Source organism: Seriola lalandi, unplaced genomic scaffold (assembly GCF_002814215.2).
Source record: "Seriola lalandi dorsalis isolate HSWRI2012SDOR001 ecotype SW California unplaced genomic scaffold, Sedor1 jcf7180002054952, whole genome shotgun sequence".
Classification (NCBI taxonomy): Eukaryota; Metazoa; Chordata; class Actinopteri; order Carangiformes; family Carangidae; genus Seriola; species Seriola lalandi.
This window is the reverse complement of record NW_019525503.1, coordinates 1375656-1394039: the sequence shown is the minus strand read 5'-3', so window position 1 is coordinate 1394039 and position 18384 is coordinate 1375656. Positions and strand designations below refer to the sequence as shown.

Below are 18384 nucleotides of genomic sequence, written 5' to 3'. Positions count from 1 at the left end.
GGGGGGGGGGCAGATAGAAATGCAGAGATGAATAAAGATGAACATTAATTTTATGCATTTTTTAAAATGTAAAATTAGACACACTATGCCAAGTGATGCAAAGCTCCCTAAACTAGGCTCAGCCAGCTGTTGTCTTGCCAGCTGCAGCGCCAACCAAAACTACACAACCTATAGCTAATGACAGGAACAGCAGCAGCAGCTGAGGTCTGCAGATGTAAACCACTGTGTGGGATGTTATTTATGAAATGGAAACATACCTGTCCTCATGAGACAGATAAGTGATGGACATCAGAACAGGCTTTCTGTGTAGAGTGCCCATTATGTCACTGCATTATACTGACAAACAGCTCACATGCAGCTAATCTACTGTGTCTTTACATGTATTCTGAGCATTTAACCACTATTTGTTTGTTAAACATAAACTCAAGCCAGCCAAAGCTTTGAGCAAGGGACTGAAAACAAGACCTACTTTTCTTACCGTGAGCATAAGATATGGTCCTCTGGATAACATGGTGCATCACTGAAAAAGTCTTCTCACAGGCCGTCTGAGAGAGAGAGAGTGAGGAGAGTAAATTGCTATTGCCATATATGTGATTTATGTGTGTCCTTGTCCTTTGGCCACTTGGGTGTTTGTACCTTTAGGTCATTAGGGTGGTGGTGTGTCCACGCTAGCAGCATAGCAGCAAACAAATCTCCGGTTCCTACGAAGACAGCGTCCACTTTGGGAACTTCTATTCGAACTCTCTGTGTTGTCCTGCTGCCGTCTGGACGAACTGAACAGCACAACAGAGACACAACAAGTTAAACGGTTTATTAATGTCAAACTCTGAACTCCTAAAGCAAACACACACACACACAGCATTCAGTTTCAATCATCACCTACCATGTCGCTGGCTGCCCAGCGACACCAGGAAGCGGTCTCCCAGTCTGGAGGGCAGATCAGAGGAGGTGATGACCACCGTGTCTGGGCCCATAGCATGGAGAAGGTCCATTACCTACAGACAGTCAGTGAGTGAGATACTGAGGCATGTATGTAGTCAGCAGGAAGTGTATAAAGCAAAAATAAATAAATAAAGCCATGTAAGGTGCCAAACAACAGCGTATTCTGTAAACAGAGAATCTATGCAGGAAAGGAAAGAAGAATGAGATAATACTAATCTTTTACCTCTACAGCGTCTTTCTCTGTGCTGATGTTTTTCCCTGTCAATAATCTAAAACACAAGCAAACAAGCAGTAAGTCAATAGCACTGAAAAGGAAACAGTGAGAATGAAGTTATTAAACAGACAGAACAAGAAAAATTCACAATGTAAAGTCAGCCTTTGAAATCCAGAAGAAAAAAAAAACCCTTTACTCTGACTCTGAAGACTGAAACACCACTAGAGGGAGCAATTTGACTTGAAGCTGGAGCTGAGCTGAGACAGAAATCTCTTAGACTGTGGTTTCATGTTACTGGTTTTAATACATGCAGCCATTTAGTTAATGCAGGCAAAAAAAAAATATGGTAAACACCTTTTTATCTGCCTGTTTCTACACGGGGGAAACAACAGATACTGTTATCTCCAGAATTTATACCACAAAACTCCACTGCACCGGTACAATAGGTCCATCTTGGTCAAGCATTGCTGAAATCCTCGGAACTTTATTTAAAATGTTAGTTAAGATCCCAACGTTTCCATGGATACCAAATATATGAGGCTAAGTTCTGTAGAAATGTGTATTTATGCATCTGCTGCATTCCCATTGGATGTAACTGTGCAGCCATAGAACACAAAGCATCTCAGCTTTGATCATTCTTTTTAATACAGGAGTCATACAGCTTCACTTTGTTTATAAAGTAAGGAGTAAAACTGTATCTCTAAAAACAACTAAACAAGGTTAAAGTGAGCAGAGGTGAAGCGTTTTTTCTGTTAATTCCACAAAATGGAGGTGTTAGATAACAACATGAGTGGCATTACGTAAAGAAGGTTTGCGCTAATACTCTGCTACAGTTACAAACTCAATGAGGTGTCGGTAATTTAAAGAAATGTCACGTTAGATTTAAAAGAATTTTAAAGTATGTACATTTGCGAGCATGAAAAAGTAAAACACTTGTACTCACTCAGCCTCAAACTGGTTAGGAGTGATAATGTCAGCAACAGGAACCACCTTGTTCTTATAGACCGGGTAAAGATTCTGGGGAACATACTGTGGACCGAGACACACAACATCATGAGAGCTCACAAACAGAGCTCTGAGGAAGAACGACACGCTCAGTTAATTCACAGCTTTTCTTTGATCTTTGTTTTCATAGTTTTAAATTATGAGCACCAACTGACAGAAAATGATCTTAATCCCTGAAAAATGAACGTCTGCACAATGTAATATATACACAACACGCACACACACGCACACACACACACACACACACACATTCACACGGTCACTGTGTATATGTGCTTCATTTGGATCGCAATAATCCATCTGTCACTGAGAAATGAGCCTTGTAACACACCCCCACAACACTAACACACACACACACACACACACACACACATATATATATATATACAGATAGAAACACACACAGGGATAAACACTAAAGCCCTCCCACACACTTTAAAGGCACAAAGAAAACTTGCTAAAAAATCTCTCTAATAACAACAGAGACACACAAGAACAGAATAAAACTGCCAGTGGCCTCACCATAGATCCGTGATCACCCAGGACGGGGTCACATACTGCAATGACAAAAACACAATCAAGAGTCAGACACTCAGCACAGACCCGCACAGCTCCAGAAATCATCACATTACATAAACACTGCAGTGATAGGAGGCATGAAACTGGATTTGGGGATGTAAACACACTGAAGGCAGCATGCGAAGAGACAGACAGAAAAACCTCCATCACCACATTCACTTTAAAAACAAGGCGACTGCGAGTGGCTCTTTAGGTTTAAACTGATTGTTGGCCAGAGCACCGACTTATTATCACCTTATAGAGTTAATATGGTGAACATGGTGCCAAAGTAGTTATTTACAATCGAGCAGATGCTGAACAACACCACCATTCACTTGAATAAAATAATAAATAAAATTTCTATACTGTTCTACAGTAACTTACTTACTTTTTCTAAGTTCAGTATAAAATTAATGGAATTATTGTTTAAATCAGAAAATGACTGACTAAAAATCAAGTAAACAAGGCCAAAGAAGAAGCATATGGTGCCATCTTTTAGTACTTGAAAGGTGTGATAGTTGTTATGGACACAGTTCAGGACAGTATTAAGGTTTGATCTTCAGCCCAGAGTGCAACACAGTCACAGACAGAGCGCCTTTTACTTTTTTTGATAAGAAAACTCCTGCTCTCTTCCTCTGTTAATACTATCCTATCACTCTCTCCGTAATGAATTTAAAGGAATATGAGACACAACTGGGACCAACAAGGAGGTAAATTACAACCTTTTATCACAGGACAGCTGCAATGTCTGTAACGTCACAGATACTGAACAGTGTGAGAACATCTGGCAACGTCTTCCAGACACTCAGCACTATATCGTATTACTGCACTTTTTGTACACAACAAAAAAGTGCTTAACAAACACATTATGCATGTCACCCTCTGGTTGCTTATTATTTTGAACAGTGGCAGTAGGTCTTCACTATATCCACTAACACAGTGTCTGCAGGCCAAGCTGCAACAGCCTTGATTTGAGTGAAACTGATTTGGTGAAACATGAGATGAAAATCCTCCTGGCTAGAAGGAGAGAGACGTCCTGCGAGTTTGTCCACAGCGAGAACTTCTCCGGAGATCAACATCAAGATACATGAAGCTGGTTCAACTAATGACTTTATTTACTGGGTAATCGCTTAAGTTAGGTTTCAAATATAGTCAACTCTTAATTCAGTCCTGTTCAGATTGAATTTTGTGTCACTGGCTGACATAATCTTATGTTTCATCAGTTTACTCATATTAAAGCACCACTAATGACTATTCTACATATTAATAATGTATCATGACTATGCTCCATGTCAGTGGGGGGAATTATCACCCGACTTGGCAACAACAAAATTTTTCAGAAACATTACTGGTAACAGCAAGTAAGGCAAATCTGAATAAGGCTTGAATGTGTTAAAACTCACTATAAGCCACAGCTTTTAGACTTTGCAGGGTCCTCACTGTTGGTGCAACCACATTACATTTCCACTGATGCAACAAAAACTACACATTACCCAAACTGCATTAATTAACCTTTAGGAAAAAAAAAGTCCTGAAGCTGGCTGCAGGCCACAGTAATAATAAACAATGCATTGAAGACCTGTGAGCTACAGCTCTCCTCCAATCAAAAGCTAAAAAATAATTCACGCTCCACTTATGATTTTTATTTTTCTCATACTGTTCTGTTGTTTTATGGGCTGAACACTTACCATACACCAGGTTGGGGTTGGCTCTCTTTAACTCCTGAACAATGTCCACCACCATCTCCAAGAAGGATGTGTCTCTGGTATACCCTGAATACAACACAACACACACACACGAACGTTATATTCATTATGTGCATTATTAGCCAGGCTCATTTAAAAAATACTGAAGCTGCAGTAACTTTTGAAAATGTCCTGTTTACTGATTAGGCAGCGGTCACACATTTCAGTGAACTGCAACATAAAGCAAAGTTTAGTTACAAAAATGATCATTTCTTATTTCAATATTAGATCCTCAAGATTTTCACTGTGATCTAGGTTCAAGTTTGGTGTGACAAAAACGTGTAAAAGAAATGATGAGACTGAAGGGAAATAGCTGCAGACACATGATCAAGTCTTTCAGTTACAGATGTTGTAATTTAGGCAGTGTGATGAGTGATGAGTAAAGGTTGGATATCCACCTGTTAAAACATAGTCATAGTGGTGCACGTTGTTCAGTTTGATTCCCTCATAAAGAACATGGAGCTCGTCTGCTGTCAACACCTGGCCTTTCCAATGGGAATAACCTGGTGGGAGGAGAGGAGAGCTGTTATTGCGTTTGACTCACATACTTCGCAATCCATTTTCTATTCTACTGCCACATGAACAAAAATAGACACACACACACATACTGTGTATGTGCGCACTAACAGCCCCTATAGATGTTAACACACACATGACAACTCTTGTACTCCTGTATCGCTTCAAGTACTTTTCCACTAACCTGATTAAACTTTCAGTTTTATACCTAATATCAAAATTCAACAACTATTTACACCGAGCATGTTTGGAACTATTGTGCATATTAAATATATGATGTGATTATAAAATATGATGTACTATTAACTACACAATAATAATACAGTATTATTAAGATTCAAGAGCCTTTTTTTGTCATATGCACAATAAAACAGGCGAATGAGTCATATCCGTCATATCCAGCTGTTTCCACATGTTTCTCACTGGTATGAATATAATCACAGCAAAAAGCTCCAATGTGAACTCCAAACACTCAATTTTTCTTGGTCAGTTGCAGAAACTGGAATCGATGTTGTTTGGACTCCTCTCTGCCAGCGTGACTCAAAGCATCACGTGACTTCTGCCTGAAACTGAGTAGAGTGAACTTCCATGAACTATGCACAAAAAAAAAAAAAGAAAAGAAAACATCTTGCACTATGGCTCAGACCAAAGAAAACTGTTCTTTCAAAATAAGAGGCCGCTATTATTCAAGATAACTTCATCCAGAATAAACAAATCAATCCCCAAACCGTGTTTAATCAAATTAACTGGATGAGAATTAACAAGATCATTTTAGCCTGTTAACAGCATGATAACCTGGATATGCTGAGCCACATTTCAAGACCAGGGCCAAGAACTCAAAAAGATGCAAGAAATACACATAAACACACAAACACACAAACAAACACACACACACACACACACACACACACACACACACACACAGACACACACACACACACACACACACACACACACCGAGCAGCAGGTCTTAGTGCAGCCTGCAGCCACAGTATCTGGTCAGACAGGGACGAAGGGGGGGTGAGGACACAGGCCCCCTCTACTAACTATTACACCCATATTGTGTGCGGAGGGGTGTATTGTGTGTGTGTGTGTAGTGTGTATTAGTGTTTGCTACCGCATGTACTGATATAGATGTATATATATGTGACGTGAATGCCAATGTAAGCATGCGTTAGTGCACGTCTGTCTGCGTATGACATGTTTGCTGCAGGCCGATGATGTCGCAGCTCCAGGTGAGTCACAGCCAGGTCACGTGGTGGTGGGGGGGTTCTGGTTGCTAAGCAACAAGCCGGGAGAAAGCCAAAGGGGCTAAGAAAAAGAGATGAGCAGTCAGAGAGCTGTGTGAGTGTGTGTGTGTGTGTGAGAGAGAGAATGAAGGCAGGCCTACAGATAAGAGCTGCTTCTGTCGTCATCATTCGCTGCTGTCGCAATTCACAGCGCCTGCTGCTGTTTACTGCTGCGTCCCGTCGCTCTCTCTCCTCTCCCTCCCTCTTTCTCTCCATCATCCACTGTCTATCTCTCCGATTCATTTTTGTCCTGTCTCCGTCTCTCTATTCACCTTCTCTGTCCCTCTCGCCAGCCACCCCTCTCCCTCTCAGATTCAAACGTCTTCTTCAATATGCCACACCAAATTAAGCACTCTCCTCGAAGGAATTGCAAATGTTAATTTCCAATACACAAGATCTGATTAAACCAGCACTACAGTCTCTGGCATTTTTATGTTAATGTCACTCAAACAAACACAATTTGCACTACAGATGAGAGGATTTTTTTTGCCATTGTCCTCAGCTGATCCCACAGGCTACTCAGCACATGGGGCACTAATAATGATTCCTACATGTTCTCTGGTCTAGTCCTTGGGTCCTAAAGATTTAAAGCGAACTTAGATTTTGCTGGAAGCTGACAGGAATCCCGTCTAGGCTCTGATGCGACAGGCAGAAGCACAGCAAGAAAAACACAACCTCTTAATTCATTTAAATGGGACTGTGGGTGTACTGATGCAGAGGGCTCTGGCAAAATGTTGTACCTGGCTGAACGTTCGCTTCAAAGCAATCGCAACAACATCTGGGCGAGGTGCTGCAGTGATTTTACAGTTTACTTGGAGATTATATAAAATGCAAAGTGTTTTGGCCTCGGATAAGTCTTCAAACTCACGGATCTGTCACTCACAGTAGCCTTCCTGGATAGTACGTCATCATCTCTCCAGTAGCAAAAGTAACACGCGCCTACCAAAGCATCTCTTTGCAATTTTTAACAAGAATTGTTTTTGGTCTGAAGCCTCAACACAATATCACCAAAATGGCTCTTATGTCCGTGAACTGTATTTTGAGAACCAGTGACGAGGGCTCTCCAGCCAGTGAGTGTCCTACAAAACAAACAAAAAGCTTCTCCTTATCCTACCATCTTTAACTGATGACAGAAGTACTAACAAGAACACCAAGCCTAAGTAAACTAACACTGGGACATGAATCACCTGCAAATAAAGACGATCCTGTACGGAGAAAGAATTCAACCTTTGGCAAACGTTATGAAATAAATAAAAAATAGAGAGGGGTAAGCACAGTTAAAAAGTGGCAACACCTCACACAGGGAACACAAACACCTCATTAATAGGCTAGAAAATAAAAAAGCCTGATGCCAGAGAAGCTACACACAAGGGCTTTTTCTTTTTTAAATTAAAAGGGCCAGTCCAACACTTACAGCAACAGCTTTACCTTGTTTGCAGAAGTTTTGAGATACTCATCAATGAAAACTTCTGCTGCCTCCTACAACTGGTTTTACTATTTTCTGTTGGATAGAAAATAAAATTGGGACTCGCAACACTGTAGAATTCTGGTTTTCTTAATGACATTTAGAAAGACTCTGTTTTTCTTTTCACATCAAGAATTTTTGGATCCTCTGCATCAGTCACTAAGACTTGGAGGTGCTTTTTGAAGAAGTGTAGTGTAGCATCCAAAACTCCGCTCTTGTCCCGCACACTGTCCATCAGTCAAACTAATTTTATTAAGACAATGTTTTTGTCCTCTTTGTTATTATCTTTTAAATGTAATAAAGCAAATTTTAGTTTAGCAGTTTTGAGTCCTTGTGAAACATAAAGTCTCTACAATTTTTTTGCACTCTGAAAGAACACCTGAAAGGTGTGTGTGTTTTGAGTGAACTCAAACAAGTACTTGGATTATCCTGAATAACCAGCTTCCTGTAAATGAAGACAAGTCACTGTTGAGTTTTGTACTAATCAATCATGTCTGTTAGAGAAACCTGGTCAGTGAAACCTTGTATCCAGACTACAACATTCCCAAATGGCTGAAATGTAAATTACAACATTTCATTCATCTCTGCATCTGATGCCTCTCACTCACACAATGACACTTATCCTACACTTATACAACACCGTTATACTTGCCCTCTGTCTGCAACAATAGAAAATATTACTTTCACTATTTTTAAGCTCAACGTCATCCATCTTAATAACAACGAAATGCCAAGACCATCATCTAACCTGAATGCTTTCAAGCAGCCTGCACATCAGCGTAGAACCTCCATTATCACTCAGATATTAAACAGCTTGCTGACCTTTTCCAGCTTGAAGCTGAATGCAACTGAGTCAGGGGTAATTATATAGAGTAGGTTATGATTACCTGTATTCTCAAACTAGACCAAATGAAAAACTAGACAAGAGGGGGTCAACATCACCCAGTCTGCACCGCGTAAAGAAACAATGGGGAAAAGAACAAAATCAAAGAAATGTCTATATACCCCAGTTTACTAGTTTCCAAAACAGAACAGCCATTGGCATTATTAACTAAATACTGTGCGTATAAGAGGGTGTTATTGTCAATATTCTTATTTATGGTAGCAAGAAACTAGCTTTTACTAATCAGCCAAAAACTATTTAACTGGATATGATTTCTAAGTGGCTTATCAAATAATCCACCAAAAAAGAATCCAAACTTTGTCTTAACGTGCTGATGCTGGGAGGATTTCTGAGTCTGGACACTGCTTGTATCCACGGTGAAGACAACAAGCAACAGCTGAGCAGATGTGTTTGTTTTCACAGGGCTCAGCTGATTCACGCTTCAAGTTCAGTGTGCGTGAATAACACGAGCTGAGACCACCCATCAGTGCAAGACAGGGGAGGACAGAGCACAATCACTCATTCATGGGACTGGCAATTAGATCAAAATATTACGAGTAAATGTGACACGCAGCGATGATGCAGACGCCCCGCTGGGCCAATCAGTGACAAGTTGCATCATAAATCCTAGTTTGTGTGTTTTTTCAAAATCAGGTAATTGCAATTGCCTGATAACTGTCATACGTTGTAAATAAATTTTATTATTCTCATTATTTAATTTGCAGCACTCACTCAGACTCTGAACTTTAAGAAATGCATTACAGAACCTTCATCTGGTCAATACATATAATTCTTCAAGCAACACCTGAACTGCATAAATCATGCAATATAAAATATGACACATCATCATAGAATAGTTTTTGTTGCATGTTATTGTGATAATTAACAATAAACACAAGGAGGCTTGTTCTGTAAGTTTGTGTAGTGGACTCATGTCATGTGGCAGATGATTGTGTTACAGAAATATTTTGTTAATTATGACAGAAAACAGGACAACAGAAGAAAATGAGCATTTGTTCTGCTCATTTCTGGATATATATCTAAATAAAAATGTTCACCACAACTATCTGAGTGAGGTTTCTTTGTTCATGAACATAGTTCTTATAGATTATAGATCAATAATCACTGAGATACTATAATGTATTTTTCAACATTTTGGCCAAAATGTTACAAACACGTTACTTTACTTTAGGGACGAGTGCAAAACAATAAATAGGTGAAAGCATCTGAGATGTCCAAAGACTGAGAGAGAGAGAGAGAGAGAGAGAGAGAGAGAGAGAGAGAGAGAGAGAGAGAGAGAGAGAGAGAGAAGAAAGCCCATATAAAATGTGAATGGACTTTGCGCCCCACAGCTACTTCTGTGTTTGAGAGCTGCTCCGGTGTCAGAGAACGAGGTTACTGACCTCCCCAAAACTTGACTCACTCAGCTGTTGACTCGTCAGCCTCAACGCGGCCACCGCTGCCTCGACAACAACCGTCTCTCTAATGCTCGCTAACACCTCATCACGACACCAGAGGCACTGACTGACTCATACACACCCACATGCACTAAATAAAACATGCACACACACACACACACACAGACACACACTCCCAAAGAAATGTGTTATTTCATCAGCCTTACCTGTATGGTTGGAGAACTGGACAGAGTTAATGGAGTCCACCTCAAACCCTAAAACCTGGAGACAGAGAGACAGTTCAGTTGTCAGGAGAGATTAGGATTAACAGCCGTACTAATCAACTGTATTTTAATTGTAGTCGTATAAATACATTACACTCCTTCACACACAGTATGCAAAGTGTATAACAACTGCAGTACAGTCCTTAAGTATTAGCACTATGCCTCAGCATATTCAACATAAATAAACTAATGGATATGACATTAATGTGCCATGTCTCATCTTTAATTTCAGTGGGTTTACATCAATACTCAGAGAACTGTGTGGGAGATGTAGTCCTTTTAACACTGTACCCAAATTACAAAGCTTCAAAAGTGAGTGGACACTCGGCTACTAAATGTTTCTTTCTAGGGTTTCTTTCTGTGTCATATTGTGATTCAGTTTTGTGCATATTTGTGGTTATTTTATGTCAATTTTGTGTGTGTATGTTTGTGATTGTTTGATTGTTCTGTAGTTGTTTTGTGTCTCTTTGCTGTCATTTTGTCTCTATCTTTGGTAGTTTTAAATCTCTTTTTGGTTGTTTCTGTCTCTTCATGGTAGTTTTGCATCGCTTTACAGTCATTTTGCATCTCTTCTTAGTTGCATTGTATCTCATTCTGCTTGTTTTGTCTTTTAACTGAGCTCTATGACAAGAAATAATAAGTTAGTTCAACTAATGCTCTGACCCAAAGGCCCCTGGGTCTGTGCCTAATAGGCCTCTATGGTAATCCATCCATGTCAATAGCCATCATTAAAATATCATCACATTACATGAATATGAATAAACACATTTGGTGAAATACTGTGTGTATGTGACATTTTTTCTATATCATCACAGTCATGTTTGCAACATGTAAAGATGTATCTGGGACTCTAACTGTTAAAGGGGGGGAAAAAAACAGTTGAACTCAAGCTGTGATCTGAGTGGAGATAAAAAAAAACATCATCTCAGTTTAACTTCAGCTGAAATCTGCACGGAGCTGGAACAGTTACAAAAACAACAACTCCCGGTGTCCTCCCCCCTTCTCCGTCTTTCTTACAGATATCTGAAAAAAAATAACTACCAGAGAAAGACACATGACTCATCCACATGTGCAGTCAATTGTCATCTGAAGGACTTTATTTAATTGGGCAAAAGCAGGAAGGAGGCAGAGTGAATGAGTTCTTTGTTCTTTTCAATTGACTGTAACTTCCAGATATAAGAATGTGCTATTCAGAGGGGACAGGAAGTGATATTAACTGCGACCTTGGAATAATTTGTCTATGCTGCTGCTACATTCTCAAATGCTGCATATGTTTTCTGAAAGGTGACATGCTGTATTTGTGTCATATTGTATAGAACTGTGAATGATGATATTGTACTTACTACTTCTAATCTTAAAATCCTCCTCTGTTAGGAGGTCAAAGGTCGTACTCAGAGACATTTCAGCAAAGGAAATGATTATCATTGCTGTTTAATTGTTTTGTGTTGTACTATACACTGATATAAATGGTGTGGACAAAAGATTAGAGGTAATTCATTTGAAGAATGCTTATTTTTAGTGTCTGCTGTCAGCCTATTAAGCATTTTATAAAAGATTTTTCTAGTTGCTGTTCCAGAGGCGTGAATAAAATGCGGTCGACAGTTTTAGAAACAGGAGACTTTGACATAGGAACAACCTGTCTCATACAGCGTGTTCCTTTGGCTGTGCAGAAAGCAAATTGACTGTTGATGTAAAACAGTATTTACGGCCTTCTGATGTAGATGGGGCTAAGAATATGCTATTTAGGTCACATCCTTTATCGCTCTATTCATGAGCCTCAAGTCACTGACACAGATAGACTGTTTACATTACTGCTGACTGGAAAGCTTCCACTCAAACCTCTTCAGAAATGGAGGAGAGGAAATTAACATTTTTGTAAATATTTAACCTTTTTGAAGAAACACGTAAAACACTTCTTACTTGATTGAAATGTCTTTTTTGATCCTGCATCAGTCTATAAATAAGACACTGAATGTGTATTTTCACTGCAACCAACCACTCTGTACTCGAGTATATTTCTAATATATTTAGTCTATAAAACGACAAATATCACAAACTACAGCACATGATGTTTTCAAATGACTTGAACAAAAATAAGACTAAGAGTCAAACGTCATGCTAGCGGCTCTCTGAGGTTGTACTGCTAAATGCTAATGTCAGCATGCTAACATATTCACACTGATAATATGTAGATACTGACGTTCAGCCGGTGGCTATTTGGTCAAAAATAATAATAATAATAATAAGAAATCAAAGTGCTGGATGAACCGAATTTTTGACTAGACGATGGGGGTATTAGAATGAAGTCAGGGGATCACCAAAACTATTACAATTCATCATCTGGGATTCATGAATGCTAACATCAAATTTCATGGCAATTCATTTATCAAAGGTTAAGATATAGACCTGCTGAAGGCGTTAGAGTCAGGGGATAACCAAAATCATTATGATTGAAACTCGGGGCAAAATCCTGATTCTATAACCAGTAGATACAGTAGATGCAGAGAGACGTGTGCCTCTGGCTCCAAAGGGCCATACTTGTGATTGTCTTCTATGTAGAGTAGCACAGGTTTGTTGCTAGGTGCTTGAATGAAAACTGTTGTGGACTGCTGTAAACGCACCCTGATGATGTACTGAGTTCTTCTTTTGAGCAGTGTGATCTTGATCAAAATGTCCTTCCTTTTGAAAGAGTGATTGTTGGGCTTCAGTTGTTTGCTCTTGGAAGGAAACCAAACTAAAACCGATGCCATGCATTCAAAAAAAAAGGAAAAAGAAATGCTAAAAATCCCTGTTTTACATTGTGACAGAAGGCAGCACTCACACTACAGTTTGGTTTCTGTGTGAAAGCTGCATGTATCCAGTCTGGCTCTAAGGCAGCCTGTCTCCATCGTCAGTGACGTCATTAGGAGGAATCCTGCAGCAGCCAATCTGAGCCCTGCTTCTTCAAACTGTCGTCTGCTGCCTCCTGACGGCCCTGAGATTCTCCATCGTGACAGGACAGAGAGAGGGATACCCCGCACTCTTGCTGACGACATCATCACCATCATCATCATCATCATCTTATCCCTCACCTTCAACGCCAACTGAATCATGGTTATTGCTCTGAAAATGAGAGCAGCTCCTGTACTGACCTGTGGGCTTTCCATTTATAAGTCTATATTTAACACACTGTCAGCTTTTTTTTTTCTTTTTTGCTCATGTCCACAAGCATCAGTCCGGACTCATTCATAAACAGACTGCAACACTCACCGTCCAAATACACTTACTACACTGTAAAAATACACTTAATCAAGCTGGCGTCTGTTCAGACTCCTGTCATTTACATCATTATCCTTCTTAGCATCTCATTTCTCAGCAGAGGAACTGCGCCTAAAGATATCACAGCATCTGTAAGACTCATTATAGTTCATTTAAATGTTAAAATGCTATATTTAGCTGCATGCCTGACTATTTAAGACTTTGTATAGGTAATATAACATGCAGGTACCCTGTAATAAGACTTGCCAAGGCTTTTTTTTTTTTTTTTACCAATACTGTCTCCATAATAAAACAGACTAAGTGACAACTTACACACAGTGACGCACATGACAATTTACTGTTTTGTTTTTAAAAACATCTTCAAAATTGGGAAGAAAGATCGCAATTCAGATTGTGGCCCGTGTCAGTGTATCAAAAAGATTGTGAAATTATTTTTTTGAAAGATCACCCACCCTTAAACTTGCTGATTGTGAAAGTGGTATCACTTTTTAGTCTTTTTCATTTACAGCTATTAAACTTGAGCCTGCTTGTTGCAATAAACTCTGTGTATCCAAGAACCCTTCAATCAGTCTATACGATGTTATATCAGACAGACTTCTCTTGCAGATTGTAGATGGAAAATGAGAACCGTGCAAGTTTTCCTTTTGTATCAAGCAGCAAAAAAGTTGTAGCATGACATGCTTGAGTTCATTTGCCTTACCTGACATTGCATGTCCTGCGACGAGACTCTTGCACATACTCACATTGTGATAACAATGCTGGAAGGACATAATGTATTGCCCTAATGTGCAATAATAATAATAATAAATGCTGCCATAATCTATTAAAAATTATAATTTATTTTAAAAACACAATCATTGTAACACCGATATGTATCTTAACTGTAGCTGGTATGTTTCTTGTGCTGCTCTAACACCTGTGGTCCCCCCCCTAAAGATCAATAAAGTGTTACTTCCATCAATAATGTTGATGCTGAATTAAACTGCCACATCGTTTAAGCTGTAAGCAGCTCGAGCCCAGGTTTAGTATAATGCACTGGTTAGTATCAGTGTCTAGAATAAGCTTCAGTAAGCTGCACTGGTAAACATTATTTTAACATTAGACTGGTACAAACAGGCCTTAATCAGGCGTAGTAGCTCAACATTAGGGGCAGCACTGAACCCTGATGACATGCATCAAAGCCCAGCAGCCATTAGGATAACTGCAAAATACATCCTGGAGCGCTGCGGGCTAAAAATAGACTCGGCACTTCTTACAACAAGTGACTGTCTTGCAGGATGATGGGACATACAGTATACCGCAGGCCTACAATAGCAATACTCACTGCCATGCCACTGCTCGTGTAAAAATATTAAACTATAACAATCATCAGCATCATCATTCGGCAATTATAGCACCAAAGCAATCACTGGTATCATCCTACTGTCAACATTAAGGATCATAAAAGGAAATGACTATCATTTTCATGGCCGGGAGGAGCCAATAACCCCTGTGTCCTTTCAAATAATATCATATCAATGGCTTGTTTTGCATTTGCTCTTTTTGGCTCCTTGTTCTGGTAGTTATGCCTTTATGCAAAGCACTCTGTAAACTATATCTTTAGGTAAGGGCTTTATTACAACTGCTGATGTAGATAATGACTTAATACCAAAGTGATTTGTTCCTATTATTAAACTCAAGAACAAGACACATGTTGAGCCACTCAAAAGCGGCACACAACAGTTCTTTATCTGCAAGTGCTTTACAATCCAGGTTAATTGACTGATGCCTGCTACCCTCCCCTTTCTTCAGATGTTTAGGGTGGGAGTTAAAGTTACAGAAAAACTGAAATTCATCATCCATTTTCTTTACTGAGTTCAACAATTAACCATGAGATTAACCATTAACATAGTGTAAAGAATCACTGCTTCCTATGGTCACTTTCCAGCTTACTGATGTACTGTATAAATTAGATAGTTCTGAAGTGTCCTTATTTTTATTAGACACTAGCCAACAACTAACATTATAATAAGATATGATACAGTAATAATGATAAAAACACCCTGCCCAGTAGAGCTGGACAGTCTGACCTAAAATCTATAATCAAGATAAAACAGATTTACACCAATAAGCATAACAGGGCATGTATTTCCTTTATCGTGTTGGTTGGTTGGCCTTTTGCGAAGATATCAGTGGTTATTGTAACCACAATTAATCTACAAAACAAAAGAGACTGGATTCACTTTAACTGAACTATTTTGATAACTGAGAAAGTAGTCTGCACGTTTGTGTTGTCATCATCATTGTAACACAGAACACACAACAAAATGTACATGTGATAAATTATTCTAACGAATTCTGACAACATAATCAACATTCAGAAACCAGTGCAGCTGCTATGTCTGTAGTAAAGGAAGAAAACATCGATGATAACCTTTTCCCCAGATCCGTGCAGGTGTATCAGAAAACTCAAAGCAGGAAACAGCTGTATTGATTATTTGCCAATCTAGTAGTACTGACTTGCAGGTTATCAACTGCAGGGGGATGGATTTGTCCATCTAGATATCCCCATACACATCCAAACCATTACAGCTGTCTGCTGCTGTGAGCAAATGATAGAAACTTGAGGGACCTACAATGTGGTGACTGGTTAATAGGCTGAGTTACAGGTACAGATTTTCTTCTGACCCCTGAGATTATCATTAGCTTGCTTTTGCAAACCGTGCTGGCCAATGTATACCGTCACTGAGAGGCCAAGTGAGGACTTGCACTGACCTATGAGTGAAAACCTATCCCTATGTATCAGTAAATGTCATTTCCACCACTCATCTAAGTAGGGGTCATTTGATTAACACCAGGAGCTCCATCATCAGACACAACAAACTAGTGATTAATAACGTCCAAGTTCGCATTTATCATCAGTTTATGTAGCACATGTATGTTTTGACGTGATGGACAATAAAGCTTAACAAAATAAAACACTACGCTCCATTATCGGACACCCTCAATGACAGGTGACGTGCTGCAATTTATCCCTCAGATGATGAGTTCCGCCTTCATGAAGAGTCTCAATGTAAAACGTCATCAAATACAGAAAGAAAACGTCGGCTGCTGTCATATTTATCATCTATGTTTCACATCCTTCAGTGAAACGGTTTGTTTGGGGGGGCGACATATTTTTGCACGACACCTGTCTTTGCGTTTATTGCTTGAGATCTGGGTTACTATACGGTTATTTTTGGCTTTTCACAGCACGTCTTCAAATAACCATCATTTATGGCCTTTTACACTAAAATGGCAGGAAAAATACAACTAACCACGGCCACAAATCAACTCATCCAGCGACGGTTTAGGCGGATGACCGATTACCGTTAGCAAATATTGCGCGAACTTTGTATGATTTAATTAACACGTATCATTATAAAACTCTGCACTTACATCTGTCGGTTTAGTGTTGATTGAAAGTCGCGGTCAAATTTGGTGGGTAAAGGGCAACCAAGCGTGTCAGACCGGGTCGTGTCCGAGAACGGGTGTCTCACCGCCCGGTGTCCGATAATGGGTGCATGCGAGTTGTTTTTACCTGTAATGGGAAAGAGGCGCTCTTGTTGCCCACATATCCCCGGACTACATGGCTCTGTATGGACAGCACACGGCATTCCATGGCGGCTCCCGGTCAGCCGAGGAGAGGTGCAGATAATCCGTAATTTCAACGATAGTCACGTCTGCACATAACAGTACGGGGGAAAAAAAACAAAAACAAAAATGTAAACACAACGACAACGCCGCGCCGGTTAGTGAGAAGCAACGTTAGTTAGCTTGTTGGCTAACCAGCCGTTGGTCACACGCAGGATGGCGGAGTGTGGAGCGCGTGTGGTGGTTGTAACGGGTGTTGTGCGGTGTGATGGGGAAGAGCGAGCGAGAGAGAGAGAGAGAGCGCGTGCGTCCCCCCCCCCTCCCTCCGTTCCTCCCTCTCTCTCTCTCTCACTCACACACACACACAGACAGACACAACACCGGCAATCGGTTTAATGACGGTCGTTAGAGCAGTTGTTAGTGTTATCGTTAACGTGTAGCTCTGTCACGATCTAATCAGACAACCGAGGGGTCGTGTGCACCACCACCACCAGAAACAACAACAACACTGAAGGACAAAACATACACACTCACAGACATATGCGCACGGACGCGCGCCAGTATTCTGTACAGGCAATCTGAGTGACCGCCTAAACCGGATGACGTCACCACAGGGCCGGCTCGGGCATCCTGATCAGATCCTGATTAACACAGCTGGATTTGAATGAATGTGAATGACAATTCTTCAATTTTGTTCTATTCTATTCCACCCTATTTACATAGCCAGATTGTTTAAAACATCTATTACATATTTTTTTTTTATTCAGATGTGTCTTTTCGCTGCCAAAATAAAAGACAACTGTAAAAGAGTATCTTTTTTTTGCTGAATTAAAGTCTTGGTGCTGTGTTCATTTTTGTGTGTGTCTGTGCATCTACGGTTGTGACTCACACCATCTTTATCACAGAGTCGTGACTGAGGGGGAATTTGACTTGGCAAAGACTGCCTCTATCACCACACAACACATCTGGTAGCAATGGAGAAGGACACGAGTGCACGCACAGACAAATATAGCCTACAAATTCAGGTAAGAGAGAAAAATCACAGGAAGATGGGGAGGGAGGGTGTGAGGCATAGAAACAGAGAGGTAGACAGAAATAAATGGATCCAAATTAGAAAGATGTTGAACTGACAGCTCCACCTGCTGTTCATTGAGGCCTTGGCTGCTCTATGTGATGCTTTAATTGCAGGTCACGCACACAAACACACGCATCCTCA

General features: G+C 40.0%; 1 protein-coding gene across 3 annotated transcripts in view; it reads right to left on the bottom strand.

Annotated features, from left to right (window-relative positions):
- The window catches only part of LOC111645432 (pyridoxal kinase-like), a 21190-nt gene extending 3743 nt beyond the window's left edge, over positions 1-17447 (bottom strand). For 2 of the 3 annotated variants that reach the window (XR_015436326.1, XM_087170533.1), the window contains exons 1-10: positions 17116-17447; positions 10242-10296; positions 4863-4967; positions 4408-4491; positions 2684-2718; positions 2100-2185; positions 1166-1211; positions 884-995; positions 637-773; positions 470-545 (exon numbers count right to left, since the gene is read on the bottom strand). Coding sequence is in view for 2 of the 3 variants with exons in the window: in XM_087170533.1 (XP_087026659.1) it covers positions 470-545; positions 637-773; positions 884-995; positions 1166-1211; positions 2100-2185; positions 2684-2718; positions 4408-4491; positions 4863-4967; positions 10242-10296; positions 17116-17196 (817 nt within the window). In the remaining variant the exon portion in view is untranslated. The remainder of the gene's footprint in view (positions 1-469; positions 546-636; positions 774-883; positions 996-1165; positions 1212-2099; positions 2186-2683; positions 2719-4407; positions 4492-4862; positions 4968-10241; positions 10297-17115) is intronic. The other variant, XM_023394648.2, reaches the window with a different exon arrangement.
- Between the last annotated feature and the right edge of the window lie 937 nt (positions 17448-18384).